Raw genomic sequence first — 21,811 nt, forward strand, 5'->3', positions numbered from 1 at the left:
AAAAGCCCAATAAAGTGCAGGACTGACCAATATCTCACTCTAATCACGCGAGTCTTTTCTATTGTTTAGGCTACACTCTTCCCAACAATGTGTCTGTGTTTATGTGTTAAGTGATGCTTCCGACCTTCCTCTGTTACCAGTAAAGACTTTTGTCATTTCAAGAGTTCCATGTCAGACCAATGTCTGAACCTACAGCCATTTGTCTTTGGCTCTACCAAGAGACATACTTTGCTGAAATGTTTACCCCGGGTACTTATAACAATTAGCTTCCATGTCGTCCTCTGGAAGGGAGTCCTGTCCATTGTGTTTTTTTCACTTTTCACCCGCTTGGATCCAGGTGTGGTCCTCGGCCTCGTGTTTATGCTGCTCGGGGTGATGTTTGACGCCAGACATCGACACCACATCCAAACAATGGGCTGTTGCTCTGCTCGCCTCTCCTTGGCAGGTTAATCATTAGGATCGTTAACCAGGGTGAATGGGGCTGTAATATGTCTTACAAACTGCTTTGAGGCCCCAGTCCAAACTCTCTAGTTCTCACTCTCCCTTTTTTACTCTCGCTTCTTCTGTTTCTCTTGGCCTCCCTTTGCAGACTATGTGCTATATGCTGATTAAATGAAGTGAAGTAGAGAAGGCAATAAAAAGGCAATGTAACACAGCGAGATTGTTCTATTTCCACGTGGGATGCAAATAAAGGAAAGATGATTAACTGCCATAATTAAGCAGTCTTATATGGTGCTTCCGCATTACTGCAAATAAGACCCTAACAACTTCATTGGAATCTGCACATTTGGGTGCTGTGATGATGATGATGATGACGATACATTTAAAGTATGTAAGGCCTAAAAATGGCCAGGAGAATATTATTAATATCTGATGCAGGAATAATGACTCGAGCAGAATGCACCGTAGAACATGGCAGGAATGTGTGCTATGGCTAAACATCCCCGTTTCTCACCCTGCGATCAGAGGGGTGCTGGCCGCGCAGGGAGACGAGCTCAACATCGCCCACTTAACCAGGAGAATGTGCTTGTTTGAAAACAGCATTCCTCTCTGAGTGCTTTTATGGGAGAGTTTCTACATACACACGCATACCATCCCGAACCCTGTATGTCTGTTTCTCCCAGATCCACTCCCCACAAGAACACAGCAGCTTTTTTTCTCTATTACCACTACAACTGTTTCCGAGATCTGATTGGTCGCTCCTTATCTGGGACTGAATAAACGGAGTGAGGTGTTCTCCCCTTCAACTGTCTGAAGACCATCTAGATTGCTTTATCTCTAGTGGTATGTCGAAGTCTTTGGCAGTATGTTGGTCTTTAAAAGATGCAATTCCCTCAGTTTTGGCTTTTCAAATGTTTTAATGTCATTATTAGAGAACATCAGCCTCATCTGTGATGTTTAACTGATGCACTGCTCCATCAGGAGCTGTTAAGGTGACTGAACCTGACCATCCTATTTGACCTAAGTTTTTATGAATCCAGTCTCCCATTCATTACCAAGAAAGCAATTATCCACTAAACTGCTGTTGGCAATAACATGACCTACAAAAGTATTTACATTTAGTACGCTCGTGTAAGAAGCACACCGTAGGATTGAATTGTAATTGTCCTCTCATGATGGTTATTTTCTTTTTTCTTTCCTCCACAGAGAGAATCATAGACAGCATTTTAACTGCCACGAAAAATTATGGACTTGGAGAGGAGCTGGACAGGTAATTATTGCTACTTACCCCACACAAACAGAAAATTCCTATTTTGCCCATCCATAACTTCTGACCCTCCTGTCCTGCAGTCTCAGCTGTAAGAGATGCATCATTGTGGGCAACGGGGGAATCCTGTTCAACAAGTCTCTGGGCTCCCGTATAGATGACTATGATGTCGTCGTGAGGTAAGATGATATAGCTGCATAGTAAAATAAAACCCTAGGAAAATTAATGTCTGAGCAATATGTCCCTCAAAACAACAGTATTGTGTATAAGCTATACAGGACTGTCTCAGAAAATTAGAATATTGTGATAAAGTTCTTTATTTTCTGTAATGCAATTTTAAAAAAAAAAAAAAAAAAAAAAAAAAATGCATTCTGGATTCATTACAAATCAACTGAAATATTGCAAGCCTTTTATTATTTTAATATTGCTGATTATGGCTTACAGCTTAAGAAAACTCAAAAATCCTATCTCAAAAAATTAGAATAGTTCCAAGTAGACCAAGTAGTAGTAGACCAAGTAAAAAAAAAGATTTATAACAGCAAAACAAAATCAAACATTTGAAAATGTCCATTAATGCACTCATTACTTGGTTGGGAATCCTTTTGCACGGATTACTGCATCAATGCGGCGTGGCATGGAGGCAATCAGCCTGTGGCATTGCTGAGGTGTTATGGATGCCCAGGATGCTTCAATAGCGGCCTTTAGCTCATTAGCATTGTTGGGTCTGGTGTCTTTCAGCTTCTTCTTCACAATACCCCACATATTCTCTATGGGGTTCAGGTCAGGGGAATTGGCAGGCCAATCGAGGACAGTAATGCCATGCCAGTACACCAGTTACTGGTGGTTTTGGCACTGTGGGCAGGTGCCAGATCATGCTGGAAAATGAATTCCTCATCTCCATAGAGCTTTTCAGCAGACGGAAGCATGTAGTGCTCTAAAATCTCTTGGTACACAGCTGCATTTACTCTGGGCTTGATGAAACACAGTGGACCAACACCAGCAGCTGACATGGCTCCCCAAACCATCGCTGACTGTGGGAACTTCACACTGGATTTCAAGCAACTTGGATTTTGCTCCTCTCCAGCCTTTCTCCAGACTCTGGCGCCTTGACTTCCAAATGAAATACAAAACTTGCTTTCGTCTGAAAAGAGGACTTTGGACCACTCTGCAACTGTCCAGTGCTTCTTTTCCATAGCCCAAGTCAGACGCTTCTTCCGTTGTCTTGAGTTCAGAAGTGGCTTGACCATGGGAATACGGCTATTGTAGCCCATTTCCCGGACACGTCTGTGAACAGCGGCTTTTGATACCTGGACTCCAGCTTCAGTCCACTGTCTTTGAAGCTCCCCCAAATTCTGGAAGCGACTCTTCTTCACAATGCTGTTAAGGCTGCGGTCATCTCTCTTGGTTGTGCAGCGTTTCCTGCCACATTTCCCCCTTCCAACAGACTTTTTGTGGATGTGCTTTGAAACTGCACTCTGTGCACAGTTTGCTCTTTGAGAAATTTCTTTTTGTGTCTTACCCTCCTGATGGAGGGTGTCAATGATGGTCCTCTGGACAGCAGTCAGATCAGCAGTCTTCCCCATACTTGTGATTTAGTTTACTGAACCAAGCTGAGTGTTTTTCAAGGCTCAGGAAACCCTTGCAGGTGTTTCGAGTTAATTAGACGATTCAAGTGATTCGTTGAACACCCTACTAGTATACTTTTTCATGATATTCTAATATTTAGAGATAGGATTTTTGAGTTTTCTTAAGCTGTAAGCCATAATCAGCAATATTAAAATAATAAAAGGCTTGCAATATTTCAGTTGATTTGTAATGAATCCAGAATGCATGACATTTTTGTTTTTTTAATTGCATTACAGAAAATAAAGAACTTTATCACAATATTCTAATTTTCTGAGACAGTCCTGTATATTGTACAAGGCAAACACCTATCAACAGGGTGGCGATGATACCATGTGTGATGTTTATTTACATCCTAATTCAAAGAACACCTTATTGAAATGCACATAAAGTAGTTGATGGATACAAATACAAAGCATCCCAGGTGCTTAACTTCTATGCCATGGGCTTTTATCCACCCAAATAACACTCACTAAGACTTCTTTCATGTTTTGGCAGACTGAATGAAGCCCCAGTAAGCGGTTATGGCAAAGACGTGGGGACAAAAACCACCATTAGGATTACCTATCCAGAGGGAGCAATCCAGAAACCTGACAACTATGAAAAAGACTCACTTTTTGTTTTTTCCGCTTTCAAACCGCTGGATTTCAAGTGGCTCAGACAGATGGTCTTCAAGGAGAAACTGGTAAGGATATATTTTTTGATGAAAGTGAAAATCTTGAACATATTAAACACACACACACGCACCCCCTACCCCCCCCCCCCCCCCCGAAACATATAATAGGGATGATGGCTCGCAGCTCCTGAAAGAGTAAAGGCCTTTCACGTGTGCTTCATCAGGCTTCTCATGTAGGATTCTTACGCATGATTCCTGAATGGCACTGCAGAGAATTTCTACTTCTGAATGTCTGAGTTATGTGTTTTGTTTTAGCAGAACATATCTGTCTAACCTCGGATCACATTCTGTACATTCTTTCCTGTGAAAACGTACGCCGTTTTTTGTAAAGGGGTTGAGATGACAACTTGAATCTCCACTATATAATGAGAATGTTTTAGATCGGTTGAATTCCGAATGTGGAAAGTTGTATACAAGTTATTTTTCTTCTTTCTTAAGCAACCGAGTGAATTTTCTTCATGATATTTCATAAATGATACCTTCTTAACCTTTTCTCCCACATATTACGATGTTGCATAACTAATAATTATAATTAATTTACCTCAAAATATCTCTTTCAGAACCTTATGATTGCCGCAGTTAAATAAGACGCTGTGAATTGGCCTCTTAATCACAAGGGTCAGACTGAATGACAGAGCTGGCGTTCCCTTATCTTTTTGAATACAAAAGGCAGTCATATTTAATGTCCTTTTATATCCATTGTCTCTATATAAAAAAAAAAAAGGTTCTCATAAGCACTTTCATCACGGCAACACAGAATTGGGGAAAACATGCTACGTTTTCCAGCTGTGTGAATTTGAGGGAGCAGCTGCCAGCTGGAGTTTTTACAAGGTGACATTTGTGAAAATCATATGAGTGAGGGAAGGGGGAGAAAAAAAAAGGAGAAAGGACAATGCCTTTTATAATGGGGGATGGAAAGGGCATACAATGTCAAGCAAAAACTAAGTGATGGTGTTAAAATGGATTACCGATTGAGAGAATAGAAAAAAGCTAGATGGAAAGGAGAAAGTGAAATGGGGTAAAGGGATAATAGCTGGGGAAAAGAAAATGAGCAGTGGAAGGTAATGGTAAAGTAAAATGGAGGAAAATAGCTTGCTTGGCTGGCTGATGGCCCCTTCAGCCTTTGATAGGGCCCAGGTTTTTCTGGTGTGTCAGAAGGAGCGGACAGTGGAAATGGCTGCCCGGGATAATTGATCTGGCCCCTGGCGTCCGACTCAGCCCTCTTTGATCTGCTGAGGAAGGAAGAATGTTTCTCATGGGTTAAAAATTAGGGAACAAAAAAAAAAAAAATGTGTTTGGTCGGAGCCTTAATATGGAAGAAGAGAACTGGCAGATGTGCAAAGACCCAAGATGACCTATGGATAGTCTTTTTTTTCTTCTTTAAAAAAAATACATCCGAGTTTCTCAGTTTTCTATCCTTTAGAGATATATCACTATGTACATTTTTCTTGTGTCATTTACTCCACTTTAACAGTTAAAGAGTACATACATATACAAAGATCGCACATTATATCACACAGACCATTTTTAGCCTTGCTAAGAGTCCAGACTCCAATGGCAGTGTTGGTCAGTTGCTCAATCCGCTGGTTTAAACTACTCTGGGCTCGTTGGGTGTGTTGCTTTTTTTAATGCCCGTTATTGTGCCATAGAGTATGTGTCTAGAAGATCTAGAAACTACTTTATGTCCCATTCTTTATTTTGTTATAGTTATATATGCATAGTTTATTAGGGTTGCAACTACCAAGTATTTTCATTATTGATTAATCTTCAGATTATTTTCTCGATAAATCGTTTAGTGAAAAATGTCCATCCCGTCCAGAGTGTCATTTAATCGTCTTATCTCTCCAAAATTGAGAGATACTCAGTTTAATATGATATGAAACCGAGAAAAGCAGGAAATCTCCATATTAGAAAGGCTGAAAATGGCATGGAAAATTACTTAAACAGTAATTTATTATTCAATTAGTTGGACCTTGCAGGTTTCGGGTTAATTTAAATGATCATTTAAGTTACTGTACCCCTGATGTGGTGATTTTAAAAGCTTGTTATTATGCAAATCATACCCATAACTGTTTAAAAATGATCACTTCGGGAGAATGCACAAAGATGAAAATGAGTGGTGTGTAGATTTTAGCACATAAGTCGTATAAAAGCAGGGACACATGCTGAAAATGCGACCACATGTTACTGGGGCAACAGTATCTGTTTATTATGGAAAGTGGACTTTTAGTCTTTGCATAACATGAAAGGAACTGAAGTCCTGTTAAAAGACTTATCCTAGCTTCATTGTATCACCCAGCACAGACTACAGCAATGGAAACATAAACATGAAGAGCTGTTTATGTGGGTTTGTACAATACATGTGCCTTTTATGAGCTCAGGGATACCGTGACTCATGCATGTTTTATTTTTTTTGCTTTTCCCCCCTTATCACCAGACCACAGGTATCTAAATCAATAAAATGTAACTTGGTTTAAGAGAGAGATTCCACACATGTTGTGGTACGCAGCAGCAAATCCTCACCATGTAGCAGCATCATCCCTCCCTTTGCTTCATATCCATTTAGTCCGTCCCAGAGGAAGACATAATGTAATTTAGGACTGTCCTTTGGGAGCTTTTACATCTCTTGGCCCAACAGGGGATTTCTTTGTGTAACCTGCAAACTCAAAGCTGCAAGGGATGCAAAACCTTTTCACTGTCCTTCTGCGGTTATGAAAGTGTATTTACTTCATCCTATTTCAAAGGTTAGTGGGTGGTACACAGTTGTTGTGCAGCCGCAAGTGACTCATCCAGCCAGTTGTGAGAGTGCTCGACTATCCTGCGCTATTGTGCCTTTTTCAAATGCCTACAGCGCGTTCTTGGATGGCTGAACAGAATACAAATTAGCGAGGCAGTTTCCCAATCTGTTATTTACTGTTTTTGTACACTCTCAAAAACACACACTCAAAAACTCCCACCCACCCACACAAGTCCAGATTTCCAAACTTGACCGTGGTCCTGATCAGATGTTGGGCTCTCTGTCTGCCCGTCTGTCTGTCTGTCTGTCTGTCTGTCTGTCTGTCTGTCTGCCTGCCTGCCTGCCTGTCTGTCTGTCTGTCTGTCCGTCTGTCTCTCGCTCTCTGTCTGTCTCTTTCTCTCTCTCTGTCTGTCTTTCTCTGTCTGTCTGTCTCTGTCCGTCTGTCTGTCTCTCGCTCTCTGTCTGTCTCTTTCTCTCTCTCTGTCTGTCTCTGTCTGTCTGTCTCTCTCTCTCTGTCTCTCTCTCTCTGTCTGTCTGTCTCTCTCTCTCTGTCTCTCTCTCTCTCTCTCTCTGTCTGTCTGTCTGTTTCTCTGTCTGTCTGTCTGTCTGTCTCTCTCTCTTCCCCCCCCTCCCACCGAATGTGTCTTGCATTTTAGATGAGTGAAGCCCTCTACTACATGTACAATTGCAGAACTGCAGCATCACAAGGTTTCCAATTTCCCTAATCCCTCATTACCGCAGGTCTACGTGATTGCGACTCAACTTTGTCACTCCGCTGTAAAGTCCGACCCCACCAGCGGCCTGGTTGATTGCCCAGTTACATTCTGTTTACCAATGTGCTCAAACACGATTTGCACAATTGTCGATATTCTCTATTTTTCCTATTTATCTAGTTTTTCGATTTTGCCCTCATGCACAGCGCACACTCACGGTTCATGCACACTCAGCCCCAGTTGTTTGTATATGCGGGGAAATTTTCAAACTGAGCCAGCAAAGGATATACAGCCGGTGGTAAACACGGGGTTCGAAGGTGGAGTGCCGGTGTTCTATCTCTGCTGTTTGTTTACAGGAGCTCTCGCTGCGCTCTACAGGCCAGAGAGATAAATGATGGATGGAGACAATTTGAGGAAGAGGATACTTGTCCTTTTTAAGAGAAAAACAGCCTTGGATTCTTACTCATAGGTATCAAAATATTGTAGTGAAGCCAATATATTAAACATGCGCATCTCTTTGACAATTCCAGAAATGGAGCACGGAATTACCAAAATAGCCAGTTGCTTCACATCACTGACAAATTCCCAAATGATCCCCTTCCTGCTAGAATATTGTTATGAATCATTTCCTATTGTTAATCTCTGTGTAACGGCAGCTCTTTCAGTTTATAGACCTGTCATTTTACCCCAAAAAATATATTGACACTCCTCCACTAAGGATGCTCCGCGGGACAGAAATAACAGCTATATGTCTCGTTTTTAAGCCCAGACATCTGTGCAGAAGCCCAAAGTAGCATGCATACATGCATTGATAAACATTTACATACTTGTAAACATGGATTCTGAACATGATCCAAGTGACTAACATAGGGTCCGGATGTCACTGATTACCATGAGTGTTGTGTTTCAAAAATGAGTCACCTACCTACCCTACAATGATTAACACTCAGACCGACTCTCTGTTCCTTTTTGGTAGTGTTTTCTGATTGAAGTAATTAAGTGTTAATGCACGTTTAAGGAGAACGTTGGCATGGCAGGCCCTGCCAGTGAGACTATGTTGCTCAAACAAGTCTTCAGGTTCATAATGCTGTCAAGGGTTGGCACTGTTTGACGTTTGTCGTCATGGGAGTGTGGAGACAAGGGTTTCACACACTGGATATCCTATGAGAGGCCACGAAAAGAGAAACCACCCTGACCTCAATGAGTGCAGAGGTCCTGGTATGTGTCAAGAAAAGCAAAGGCAAATTGGTGAATGCTTCAAATTCCTGGCTAACAAACGGCAATAAAATTACCAAAGCTTTCCAGAATTTTACATCCTAGGATTTTTAGATACACTAATCCCCTGCTGTGCATCTCAGCATTTACCAGCTGCTTTGGAAAACTCTCTTTTCAAACATTCTTTCTGAAATGGTTCCCTTTCAGTGGAGCACTTATGTGGTGAGACACTGCAACTTGTAAACTCAAAGGTCTAACATGTACACAGTGCTAATGACCTCCAGAACAACCGTAATTGTGATCGTTAGCAGTTCAGGGCTGCCGTTTTTGTTTCCAAAATTGCTCTAAATCTACCTTCTGGGATCCAGTCCACATCGTTTGAGTCGTCCTCTCCACAAACATCAAACACAACCACATCCACAGAAAGCCAGATTGTATGATGGCTGCCTGTCAAGGAAGGACGGACACCGGTGTCATTCCAGCCGTATTATTCTAAAGAACTCACTAGAATAGGTCAATACTTTGAAATCAGACGTACTGTGTCTGGTGACGAGATTGTCTGACTTTACTACTTGTGGCCGACAGAAAGCTGAGGTTTGTGTGTGTTTGTTTACACGGAAGGGCATTAAACCCACCTATAGTAACGCAGCAGATGTGGAACTTTCCTATCGTATCACAGTTCAGTTCAGTGCTCCACTAACTAAGCTATCTGCTCCATTCAATGCATAGAAACATTTTAGTTTAAAGGTGAGTTAAATTTCATTGGCCACACTGAAACCAAACCACACTGAAAACCAAAAACTCAAGGTTGGATAAGTCCAGGCTCTAAATCAAGCTGTTTCTTATTTAAGCATTTTACATTTGTGGAGTGAAGTGCAACTGTCTGCATCTGGAGAAGGATGCATGTCATCATGTTTATGCCAAGCCTAATTGAAGTCTTTCACCACCACTAAACCACAGTTCCTTTTCTCATAGTTTTAGTAGTTTTCTACATGACAATAATAGTGCCAAGAGGTTTTGAGTACATATATAGATATATATATATATAGATATAGATATAGATATAGATAGATATATAGATATATACAGTATATCTCAAAAGTGAGTACACCCTTTAGATTTTTGCAAATATTCTGTTATATCCTTTCAGGGGATAACATTATCCTACTGAAACTTTGATATAACTTAAAGTAGTCAGTGTGCTGCTTGAATAACAGTATAGATTTATTGTCCTTTGAAAATTACTCAGTACACAGCTGTTAATGTCTAAACAGCTGGCAACAAAAGTGAGTACACCCCATAGTGAACATGTCTAAATTGTGCCCAAAGTGTCAATATTTTGTGTGACCACCATTGTTATCTAGCACTGCTTTAACCCTCCTGGGCATGGAATTCACCAGAGCTGCACAGGTTGCTTCTGGAATCTTCTTCCACTCCTCCACGACGACATCACGGAGCGCACGGATGTTGGACACCTTGCACTCCTCCACCTTCCTCTTGAGGATGCCCCACATGTGCTCAATTGGGTTTAGGTCTGGAGACATACTTGGCCAGTCCATCACCTTAACCTTCAGCTTCTTCAGCAAGGCCGTTGTCATCTTGGAGGTGTGTTTAGGGTCATTATCATGTTGGAAAACTGCCCTACGGCCCAGTTTCCGAAGAGAGGGGATCATGCTCTGCTGCAGGATGTCACAGTATATATTGGAATTCATGTGTCCCTCAATGAAATGCAGCTCCCCAGTGCCGGCAGCACTCATGCAGCCCCAGACCATGATGCTGCCACCACCATGCTTGACTGTAGGCAAAACACATTTGTCTTGGTACTCCTCACCAGGGTGCCGCCACACACGCCGGACACCATCTGACCCAAACAGGTTTATTTTGGTCTCATCAGACCACAGGACATGGTTCCAGTAACTCATGTTCTTGGATTCATTGTCTTCAACAAACTGTTTGCGGGCTTTCTTATGCATCGGTTTCAGAAGGGGCTTCTGTCTGGGGCGACGGCCATACAAACCGATTTGATGCAGTGTGCGGCGTATGGTCTGGGCACTGACAGGCTGACATCCCACTTCTGCAACCTCTGCAGCAATGCTGGAAGCACTCGCACGTCTATTTTTGGAAACCAACCTCTGGATATGACGCTGAGCACGTGGACTCAACTTCTTTGGTCGACCCTGGCGAGGCCTGTTCCGAGTGGAACCTGTCCTGGAAAACCGCTGTATGATCTTAGCCACTGTGCTGCAACTCATTTTCATGGTGTTGGCAATCTTCTTATAGCCAAGGCCATCTTTGTGAAGCGCAATAATCCTTTTTTTCAGCCGCTCAGAGAGTTCCTTGCCATGAGGTGCCATGTTGTCCAGCATTCAGAGAGAATTGTGCCCAAAACACCAAATTTAACAGCCCTGCTTATCATTTACACCTGAATCCTTGTAACACTAACGAGTCACATGACACCAGGGCGGGAAAACAACATCATTGGGCACAATTAGGACATGTTCACTATGGGGTGTACTCACTTTTGTTGCCAGCTGTTTAGACATTAACAGCTGTGTACTGAGTAATTTTCAAAGGACAATAAATCTATACTGTTATTCAAGCAGCACACTGACTACTTTAAGTTATATCAAAGTTTCAGTAGGATAATGTTATCCCCTGAAAGGATATAACAGAATATTTGCAAAAATCTAAAGGGTGTACTCACTTTTGAGATATACTGTGTATATATATATATATATATATATATATAGATATAGATATAGATATAGATATATATATATATATATATATATATATATATATATATATATATATATATCTATATCTATATCTGTATATGTATATGTATATGTATATGTATATGTATATATATAGATATAGATATATATATATATATATATATATATATATAGATATAGATATAGATATAGATATAGATATAGATATATATATATATATATATATATATAGATATAGATATAGATATAGATATATATATATATATATATATATATAGATATATATATATATATAGATATATATATATATAGATATATACACTTAGATATATATATACACTTAGATATATACTTAGATATATACTCTTAACCTCTGGTTCTCTCACTAAGGACTGGACATTTTATTAATATTGTGATGTAAGACTAGATCATGTCTTAGATTCGGGTGTTGTCTTTTCCTGGTTTTAAAGGTGGCAGTAAAGTGAAGTCATTTTCTAGCTGTTCTATTATTTGCCTTTATTCACTTAGAATCTATCCACATTACTGATGATTATTTATCAAAAATCAAATGCAAAATGCACTAGTATCGTTGCAATATCAAATGAGAATAAGAATATTGTGATATTTTCTCTACATCGCCCAGCCCTATTCTCAGTATAAATCACTTTTTCCAGCCGTTTGATCCCTCACTTGTCTTGACTCACAGTAGGTCTGCTCCTCACTCCTCATTGTCTTGCTCTAATCCTGCGTTTTAAGATCCTTTTTGGTTTGTATAGCTGTGATTTTCCTCCAGCTGTGAAATTACAAGACAAATACACTTAGCCTTTGCAAAGCTTCTGTTGTAACTGACAACACTGGCATAGAGAAACTGAGTGCTTTTATGGTATTAGTCTACTCTGTGATGCATTAACGGTACCTCCATTTGCATCAATAACACTTAAGAAGCAAAGCAATGAAAGGAACATTTTCTATGTTGTCATAAGAATGAATAATGTCATTACTCCAAGAAATATTTATCTGGTTAAGATGTCTGCAACTGTGTGTTTGTTCAAGGCTCCTTAATACTACTAACAATCAAGATGGCCATTAAGAGTTAAAAGGTCAACCTCCGATAGTGAGTAAGTGTGTTTCCATCCGCCTGTTTTTTATTTTCAATTTGCACATTAAAACAACCTGAGTGGATGTGCTGGGAAAAAATAGAAAGATTGGGGGGGGAAGTTTTTACACTTGTCTGAGGTGGAAAAATGTATGTTAAAAGCAAAATGTGGAAGCAGACTTGGTATAAACATGGACAAGAAGTAACTTCAATGTCAACTGAAGCTTCCACTTAGTTTTTATTCTTTTTAATGACCATCGTGTTGCGACTGGAGAATTAGCACCACCATGTTTGTGATGCACCTAACTCCTAATATTCACACTAGTGTATGTAAACGCTCATTAATTCACATTTTCTTTTTTGCTATATTTGGATGGAAGCTTGACTAATGTCAACAAAGATGGAATTATAACGTCTCAGTTTACTTTCTTCTGACTGAGTGATGTCGACCTCTCTACAGTATATCTCCTTCCATTGCAAACAATTAACTCTCACAAGGTTGTTTTAACAGGTGCTTTATAAGAGCACAAATCCCTATGCACACACACACACACTTTAAATCTAATAACCAAAACCAATTTAACCATAAAGCTGTCGTGGGAGAAGGGAAACAGCCATTTCCTCTCTGACCACAGCCCAGCGACAGCTCAAACACCAGAGCCGCACACTTCTATTCACCTTTCTATTCACGTGCGTGTGTGTCGGGGCTTAGTGAGTATGTGGTGTACGAGCACTCTGCAGCTTCCTGCTTTGTAATGGTCAAATGCCACTGGCTCAACAGTGTTTCTCTTGACAAACTAATACACACTCACGTAAAGGTTAGCGGTCAGTCCGCAGTGGAAGCCACATCCTGTTCCCTGGAGGCTATTTGCTTTGAGCTTTGAGTACTACTTCTGCAGTGCTGTCTCTTTTCCACTATTGCTCATTATTTACAGGTTTGTTTTAACCTTTAACTAACCAGATGAGGCTTCTTATTAAAGCTCACCTTGTATCATTGTGACACATTTTTAGTCTTTATTGCGGTCACGCTACAGCTCCTCTGGAGTAGTTTCAGAGCTAAACGAGTGTGGTGTGTTATCGTTTCCCTGTCCTGTCCATCCTAACTGGTGGAGGTTTGAGTTGGTGACCTTTTAATGTAAGCAACTTTCCACATTCCTAAACTCATAACAGCACCGACGACCCCCTCCTTCCTGACAGGCCTGAATCCTTACATACTAATTGCTCTTACATTTCTTGTCAGCCACCTGTACTTTTGCCAGTTGTCTGAATATCTTCAAAGAGATCCCCACCCCGGGACATTTGAGTCTACGTACATGTCGGGTCATTGCCGTGTAAGGCGGAGGGGCGTGTGTTGTGTGTCATTAGCTTCTCTCCTTCCTAGAATAAAGAAAGAAATGCATCACTCTCTTTTATTCGGAGTACACAGACGCGCACACATCCAAACAGCGCTGCTAAATAGATTCCTGGCAAACACAAGCTGTGTTGACAGGAGAGATGAGCTGCTGTTCCTGTCGCAGCTTGCCGAAGGCACAGAGCCGGGCCCACGTTCAAAAAGAGCCGCCACTGTTGAAGCCACAAAGCCAGCAGACTTGTTGCTACTGCCTCTGCCAACACACACAAACACACACACACACACACACACACACACACACACACACACACACACACACACACACACACACACACACACACACACACACACACACACACACACACACACACACACACACACAGATTCATGCATGGCTGTATCAAAGGCGGCCGGGCGGGTGCTTTACTATTTGAACAGGTGATTCCCATTTACATCTGCTGACGGTTTTGGCTTTATGCCTTTTAGGAAGTGGCACTGTCAGGCGAGTCAATCGTGCACTGATAGTTGGTTGCACGCTCATTTAGTTCATCATTTTACAGGTTACAGTCCACCGGATGCAGGGAAAGAGCGCGCAAAAGTAGCGAGTGGTACGAGAGACAGACGGACATTACGAGAGCGAGGCAGTGTGTGAGACACCCTCATTATGGAAATATATATATTTATTTCGAGGAGTCTTATTTTGTTAAATATGCTTTTATGTTGATACTCCTGAAACCGGATACTCCTGAAACCGGCACTTTCTGGGGGTTCGCGCCACTTTTTCGGGAGACGGAAAGAAGGATACGCTGAAGAGAGGGGTGCATGTCCAAAAACCCCGACTGTGGAGTTACCGTATGATGATGACTTCCATGTGTTTCTTCTGTTTCAACGGTAATTTATGGACAAATTAAGGAAAACACCAACGGTCAGAGACAATAAATGCTGATTGAACAGGCAGAAGTTCTCCATCGTTATTTCCTGGTTCTACACAACACAACGCAGAGTCGATCGTGGTGTCAGCTACAGACCGGCTACATACACATCAGTCAATTTAGCGTCTGCGGCTTATAGCCCAGTGCGGCTTATATATGTACAAATTAGTCAATTTAGCGTCTGCGGCTTATAGTCAGGTGCGGTTTATAGTCCGAAAATTACGGTAATAATATTGAGATTGATGCAGGCCAGTCTGGCAGGTTGCCCTATCCACTGATGATGATTGCCTTGTGTAATCTCACCCTCAGGTTGAGGTGTGATTTGAACCATATCCTTTAGGTACGCTGTTTTTGGGATTTCCCCACCGCACAATAACGGCATATACTTAATGTAGACTTGATAAACGGATGTCATATTAAATGTTTTTAAAAACCGAGTAAGACTGAGTGAAAGCAAGTTTTTATTTGCGGATAAAAACTGTTAAATGTGTGTTAAGATGCATTGGGAATAAATTTGTTCCCTAAAATTGAGACGATACATTTCATAATGTTTTGCTTTAATAATAAGGTCCCTCATATTAATCAGTCCCCAACCCTTTTCCCCTACAACGAAGAGGGGGACTGCAAAGCCCTCAGCTCTCCAGGGCAGCTGCACCCCTCACCCACTGCTTGATTCTCCTCCTACCAGGAGCCGTAATTACTGATGTCCTGCGAGCCCCTCACCCTGACTTCATCCATTAAAGGCCCAAAAGCCATTTCCCTAATCAGTGCTCGTAGGAGTCTGGCTCCTGGTTGGCTCCTGTGTTTTATGTCAGTGTTACAGAGGATAATCTCACTTTGATGTTGGGTTGGTAAATTGCAGTTGGCTGTCCACCGTGGAGGTGCCATCATGTGACTGTCAGTTTTGTGTTTTTATAGAAATGCCTCTGGCCTGGCAGAAGAAGGGAAACAAAGTCCACAATTTATGTTAAAGTACTAATTCACAATGTTCTGTTTTTTCCCCCCTATGTTCCTCTCCATTTCCTTTCCAATACCTCAGAGAGGTACAGAGGGTTTTTGGAAGTCGGTGGCTCACTATGTGCCTCGGGAGCCGACGGAGATGAGAATCCTCAATCCCTACTTCATCCAGGAGGCTGCCTTCCAGTTCATAGGCCTGCCCTTCAACAATGGCCTCATGGGCAAAGGGGTAAGACACATGCAGGGATCATGTCAACAATAAATAAATCATGAAAGAGCACACCCAGCAATTAGATTGTGTTTTTTAATTGGAAACAATTAAACTGAGAAATCTGGATGCTGGATGAGTGGAATAGGAATATTTTACATTAATATTCTACACACAGCACAGACATTGGACTGAAATAATCATTATCAGTACTACATTGAAGCCAAGGAGGGATGACAACAATATTTTGCCCTGCATATGCTCTTCTTAAATAATTAATATAAGAAAACTAATAACACAATTTCTGTGTTTCTGGAGGCATTTGGTCTTCATTGTATCAGGGATATTTGTCATTAATCGAACAGGCTGATTAGGGAAATAGTTGTACCAAAGCTATGGAATTGAAATGTAGTTTTAGTTTTTACCATCTTTCTTAAGTTGTATATGATCTTTTGTATTTTACTTTAGTACGTTTGCACTTTAATCTTTTTTTTTTTTTTTTTTTTTTTACCTCAGAATGAAAGTAGATAATATTACCGCATCATTTCTGATCGTTCAAAATCCCCGAAATATTGAAAACCTGCTTCAACCTTGTTCCAGTCTGAGTTCTACAGTACTCTGTTGTTTTCATTTGATGTTAGAAGTTTTTCTTTTATGAAACATGTTTGTCTGGACTTGGGATTTCTGATTGAGTCCTGACCAGAGAACATTTAGCGAACTAAAAACCCATTTTTAGTTCATACAGAAGAATACAATGATAATAATAATGTTTGCATTAATGCATTATTTAGTTGTGTGTATGTGTTTTTTATTGGTAAGTAAAGGGAATATTGTTAGAGAATTGAAGAAGACATGAGGAGTGTATACTTGTAACTCTGCCCTCTGGGGCCACCAGAACACCCCTGCATGAACTCCACTCTGCAACATGTGTTCAACATGTGGGCATCGTGTGTGTGTGTGTGTGTGTGTGTGTGTGTGTGTGTGTGTGTGTGAGTCATTTGTGTCTGGGTGTTTGCAGTTCTGTCTTGTACAATACAGGCTGCAGAGTTGTAGGATTTGGAAAATTCTTTCCCTAGAACACGTTCTTGTATATCTTCTGACCACCATAGTGTGTGTGTGTGTGTGTGTGTATGTGTGTGTGTGTGTGTGTGTGTGTGTGTGTGTGTGTGTGTGTGTGTGTGTGTGTGTAAATGAATCTGTATTAGAACACGCAGTAGGAGGTTGGCCAGCTGCTGGTTCAGCTCCACCTACCCTGAGGGCTGCAAATCAGGGTAATGATTTAAATGGGGCCTCCCTCCGCTCTTTCTTCTGCACCAACCTTTTTTTCCAACATCCACACACACACTGCCCCTGTACCCCCCAGATCTCTGGCAGCCCAAGGCAGTTAAGAAGCACAGTTCAACCCTGTAGATCACTGTGTCGTAGCAAGGGTCTGCAGGGGTCGCGTCTTAAAGGTAATAGTTAATCACCAAGTGCTCAAAGTCAGTTAGCAGCACTGGAGCAGAACAAAGACAGAGGTAGAGGAGGGAGGGAAGCAGATACATGAGGGGGATCGGACATCTGTCTTTGTGTCAGAAACCATGATCAGTTTCATTATAATACTGCAGATGTTTTTGACCTTATTAATCATATAATGAATCATATTAATGCTCCTGGGGATTTTTGCTTTTTTTCCTCCAGAACATTCCAACTTTGGGAACAGTTGCTATAACTATGGCACTGCATAACTGCGATGAGGTGGCAGTGGCTGGTTTTGGGTATGACATGAACAAGCCCCATGCACCGCTGCACTATTACGAGACTGTCAAGATGTCCGCCATTAAAGAGGTACGTTCTTGAACATCGGAGCGCAGCACGTGTTTCTGGTGTGTTGGTGAGAATCCTTCAAAAAGTAAAAATCTTTTGTTGTGTTCTACAAATTTGGCAGTGCACATTTGTACGTTATCAAGGCGATCGGGTGTGACATTCTCTCCATGCTAATGAGAACAATGTTTTCTGGCTTCTCCCTGGCCACTGAAGAATAACTGAAGAAACAAATGACTGTAATCTTTGATGAGGAGGGACCGCCACTCCTGTGGAGGAGCGGTGAACTGGCCTACAGCCAAAATACATTCACTACAAGGCCTTCACCGTTTAGTCTGATGGTAATATTAGTATAGTATATGCATGAATCAAACTTTTCTCAGCTTTTGTATTTGCACCCAAAGATTCGCCAGTTTAAACTTTTGAGCATGAACGTTGTGGCCAAATGTGTTGGGCTGAACTAATTGGATCTGTCTCTCGTGCTGATCAACTCTCACAGATGAGGCTATTCAAATATGAGAGTTTAATGCAGGCTCTTTGGTGCCGTTACAGCTGTGAAGGTGGGAGGAACAATGCCTGCAGCTTGTACTAGTATGGTAGTAATATAGTGCATGTTCTATACATCAGTTAAAATATAAAACAAACAAACTTCTATTATTGGTAACATGCAAGCAAAAACCTAAGTGACGTTAGATAACATAACAGTTTTTACTGAGACCATAATTCAAATGATAGAACACACAACTTAAATGAAATATTATCATTGCTAAAATTCCTTCAAATAGTAAATGTTAAGGCAGGTATAACTAGAGTATTCATTGTGTGAGGTATACAATACATGAGTCAAATAAATCCTTCTGTATTTATTTGTATGTGCTCATTAGTGTTTAATGAACAATAGTGTGGTGTGTGTGTGTGTGTGTGTATATGTTATGCACAATGCATATTTTGATCTTCTCTTGTATCCTCTTACCTCAGTAGTACTGAGGACATGAACTATAAACTACACTAAAACTAAATAGAGTAACTCAATCAAATGAAAACTTAAACATCTGAAGGTTAAATCTGTAGTTTCCCTGGACTGAAGTGACGTGGGTCTTTCATCAGTCCCTGTATCAACATGCTAACTGTTAGTGCGTCGTTTGAACAATCATATTTAAACGTCCTCATGACGGATCTCTCTCCTCTCTATCAGTCAAGTCTTCCTCTCATTGTTTACACTGAAGCCCAGTGGAATCAAAGATGTCACCCGTGTGCTGACGCGTGTAAACCATGAGCTCAGTATGATGATAACCTTTGTCTAAACTCGCAGTGAACCTTTGGCATTTATTATCATCCTCTTCATCAACATTGTCATCATCAGCCACACATGGCTAATTAATGGGAATACTTTGGGCTTTTTTAGTTTGGAACACTTGTAACCACCACCTCTCCCTGGGGCTGCAGACAATTGTCCACGTATTATTCATGGGGAAAGAGCCGGTGTGTTTCCTATCTTGACAGTTGCTTAAAAGCTTCACGGAAGTTGTGTAATTAGTCGAGATACGCCAAAATTGATTAGAACATGAAATGTCACATACATAATTTCAGACAGTGTGATGATATTGAGGTCACCTCATGTGGTGTATGAGACGCTTCATTTACCTCAATTTAGTTTCCTCAGATCTGATCAAACTTATTGACAATGAGAAGCTGCTATGATCAATATTTTATAAATCAATAACTGATCGAATGACTTATAGCTTTTTTAAATGTGTACACACACACACACACACACACACACACACACACACAGGCCTGATGCTACATGGTGCTGGTCCTTGTTCTGTAACATCACTGCTAACAAAAACACTTTCTATTCTTGACTTGTAAGCTATATGTACCGGTGCTTAAGTTTTAAATGTTTGTGCCCCCACCAGCTCAGCTTTCAATCACACACAAACCCCAGCCTGCGTCTCTAAAGGCCTTTTCCCCTTTCAGTAATGCATATAAAGATCACTTTAACACGCTCTGTGACAGCAAAAATGGATGTCAGTTGGACATAAAACATTACAGCTCTGTTTCTTATGTTAATCATTTCCAATACAACTGTAGTTTATTGTTTCTTTTGGTCCTGCTGTGACCCATCATGTAGTGGTAGGAGGTCCGACCCAGACAGGCCTAGTAAGGGAGGACAGACCAGAGGCAGCTGCAGGGCCCAACCTCCTGAAGCGCTCCACTTTTTTTTCTTCCTCCTATTCCCTCCTGTATGTTTCGTCCTCCACCCTTTTCCTCCTTCATTTGCTCTCTGGCCGTTCCTTAGTCTCTGCATCCCAAAGCACCACACAGGAACCACCGGCTCTGATTACATGTCGGCCCACCGGACTGGACCCTCACAGCACAGCAGGGAGGAAAGCTGACCCAGTGTGGCTTTGCTCGTATATATGCACACCCACACGTATAGACCCTGGGAATAGGAAAACCCTACACTAACCCACAGGTTTCAGTGCATATAGCAATGCTTTTGGAATAAATGCTCTTAAATGTTGAAGTATTCTCACAATGATCACAGGTTATTGTTTGCATCACTCTGGATTTGTTTTTATTTCTGATTCTCCCACAGTCATGGACACACAACATATCCAAGGAGAAGGAGTTCCTGCGCAAGCTGGTGAGGGCCAGCATCATCACAGACCTGACCAACGGTATCTGAGTTTACAGCCACCCACAGTCTCCTTTTGCCTTTCCCAAAGGACTACAAAACAGGAAACTGAGAAATGGACGACTCTGGGAGAAAGAACCTTTAGAATCCGGGTTGCTTGCTCACTGTCTGGGTTTTTCATATCAAAGGAGATTATTTAAATTAAAAAAAAAAAGAAGAAAATAAAGGAAACAGATACAGGAGGGTTTCTGTGGAGAGATGCACACATGTGCCTTCTGAACCAAAGACTCCTGCTGATTGAAGCAGGGAGCGGAGGGGGTGGACACAGGGAGGACTGGATCTGCCCGGTTCCTGACTTGTCAAGGGACAGTGGCAGGAAAGCTCCGCGCTTCAACGTTTACCACTTCGACCCCTGGAGTATCACATGAATGAATAGTAAAAATGCAGAAGAGACATGCTCGACATACAGATGTTAGGATTTAGCTTGGCTAACTTGACGAAGGGACAGAAGAGAAAGGAATGGAAAGAGGAGAGTGTGCGGGGATGGGTCGAGTATTAGCAGTGCCAAACGTACCTCGTACAGGGGAGAGGCCGTCCTCCTCCTTTTTGCTGCCTGAATGTATTCACTTTCCTCAGTGTAAATATCAAAGATTTTTACTGTGCTTTTTAACAAGCTGGAGCAGCACCCCCCCCCCCCCCCCCCCCCCTCCTCCATCCCCACTCCATTTGTCCATTCATTCATTAACTTTTATACTGCCTCACCAGGGTCCAAAATTAACACTTGCCAAGCCAGTTGACGGTAGATAACTCAGCAAGGGTCACCTGCCACCCAGACTGGTGTCGCTTTGCGACGCTAACAGTCGAGTGTTTTCGTGGTATTGAGTTTTTGCAGTTTTCTCTGTAAAGTCTTTGTAAGGGAGTTATATCAGACTCTATAAATCAGTTCGTTCTGCTTGTTAAGCTGGTTCCACACAGAGTGGCTGTGTGAGTTATCCCCATGTGGCTGCTCACATCAGGTCACTGAAAAAAAATAAGCTGCAAATATTCTAAATCGCGCCGCTGACCCTAAATAAATAGCACTGAAAACATGAAAAATGCAAATGAATAATTTTGATCAATCTAAATTATTTTTAATCGTGGGACTAGCTTGTAGTCCACCAGCTCCGGCAGGTGAGCCCAAAAGTTAAATTCGAACACTACATCTCTTCCACCTCTTTGTGTCTTTGTAAATGCCTCTTCCTCTCGGCTCATTCACGTCACGGCGCTGCGGAGCGTCCAGGCTGCTGCGCAGACACACAGGAACGCGTCCCGCCCTGGTCAAAGAGAGCACTTACTGTATGTCGGATCCCTCCTCCAACCTCCTGTTGCTGCACATTTTCTTGTTCTTCGGTTAATGGTGAAATCTCGGATTGT

At 41.5% G+C, this 21,811-nt stretch overlaps 1 protein-coding gene across 9 annotated transcripts in view; it reads left to right on the top strand.

Annotated features, from left to right (window-relative positions):
• Positions 1-20,683, top strand: part of st3gal3b (ST3 beta-galactoside alpha-2,3-sialyltransferase 3b) — a 38,115-nt gene extending 17,432 nt beyond the window's left edge. For 5 of the 9 annotated variants that reach the window (XM_029452819.1, XM_029452822.1, XM_029452823.1 and 2 more), the window contains 6 exons: positions 1,648-1,711; positions 1,792-1,887; positions 3,830-4,016; positions 15,829-15,975; positions 17,635-17,781; positions 20,360-20,683. In XM_029452819.1, coding sequence (XP_029308679.1) covers positions 1,648-1,711; positions 1,792-1,887; positions 3,830-4,016; positions 15,829-15,975; positions 17,635-17,781; positions 20,360-20,449 — 731 coding nt within the window. In that variant the 3' untranslated portion in view covers positions 20,450-20,683. Of the gene's footprint in view, positions 1-1,647; positions 1,712-1,791; positions 1,888-3,829; positions 4,017-15,828; positions 15,976-17,634; positions 17,782-17,881; positions 18,099-19,891 lie in introns of all 9 variants that reach the window. The other 4 variants (XR_003833801.1, XR_003833802.1, XR_003833803.1 and 1 more) reach the window with 4 other exon arrangements.
• The last annotated feature ends 1,128 nt before the right edge of the window (positions 20,684-21,811 follow it).

The sequence above is a fragment of the Cottoperca gobio genome, chromosome 17 (genome assembly GCF_900634415.1).
Source record: "Cottoperca gobio chromosome 17, fCotGob3.1, whole genome shotgun sequence".
In the NCBI taxonomy this organism is placed as follows: domain Eukaryota; kingdom Metazoa; phylum Chordata; class Actinopteri; order Perciformes; family Bovichtidae; genus Cottoperca; species Cottoperca gobio.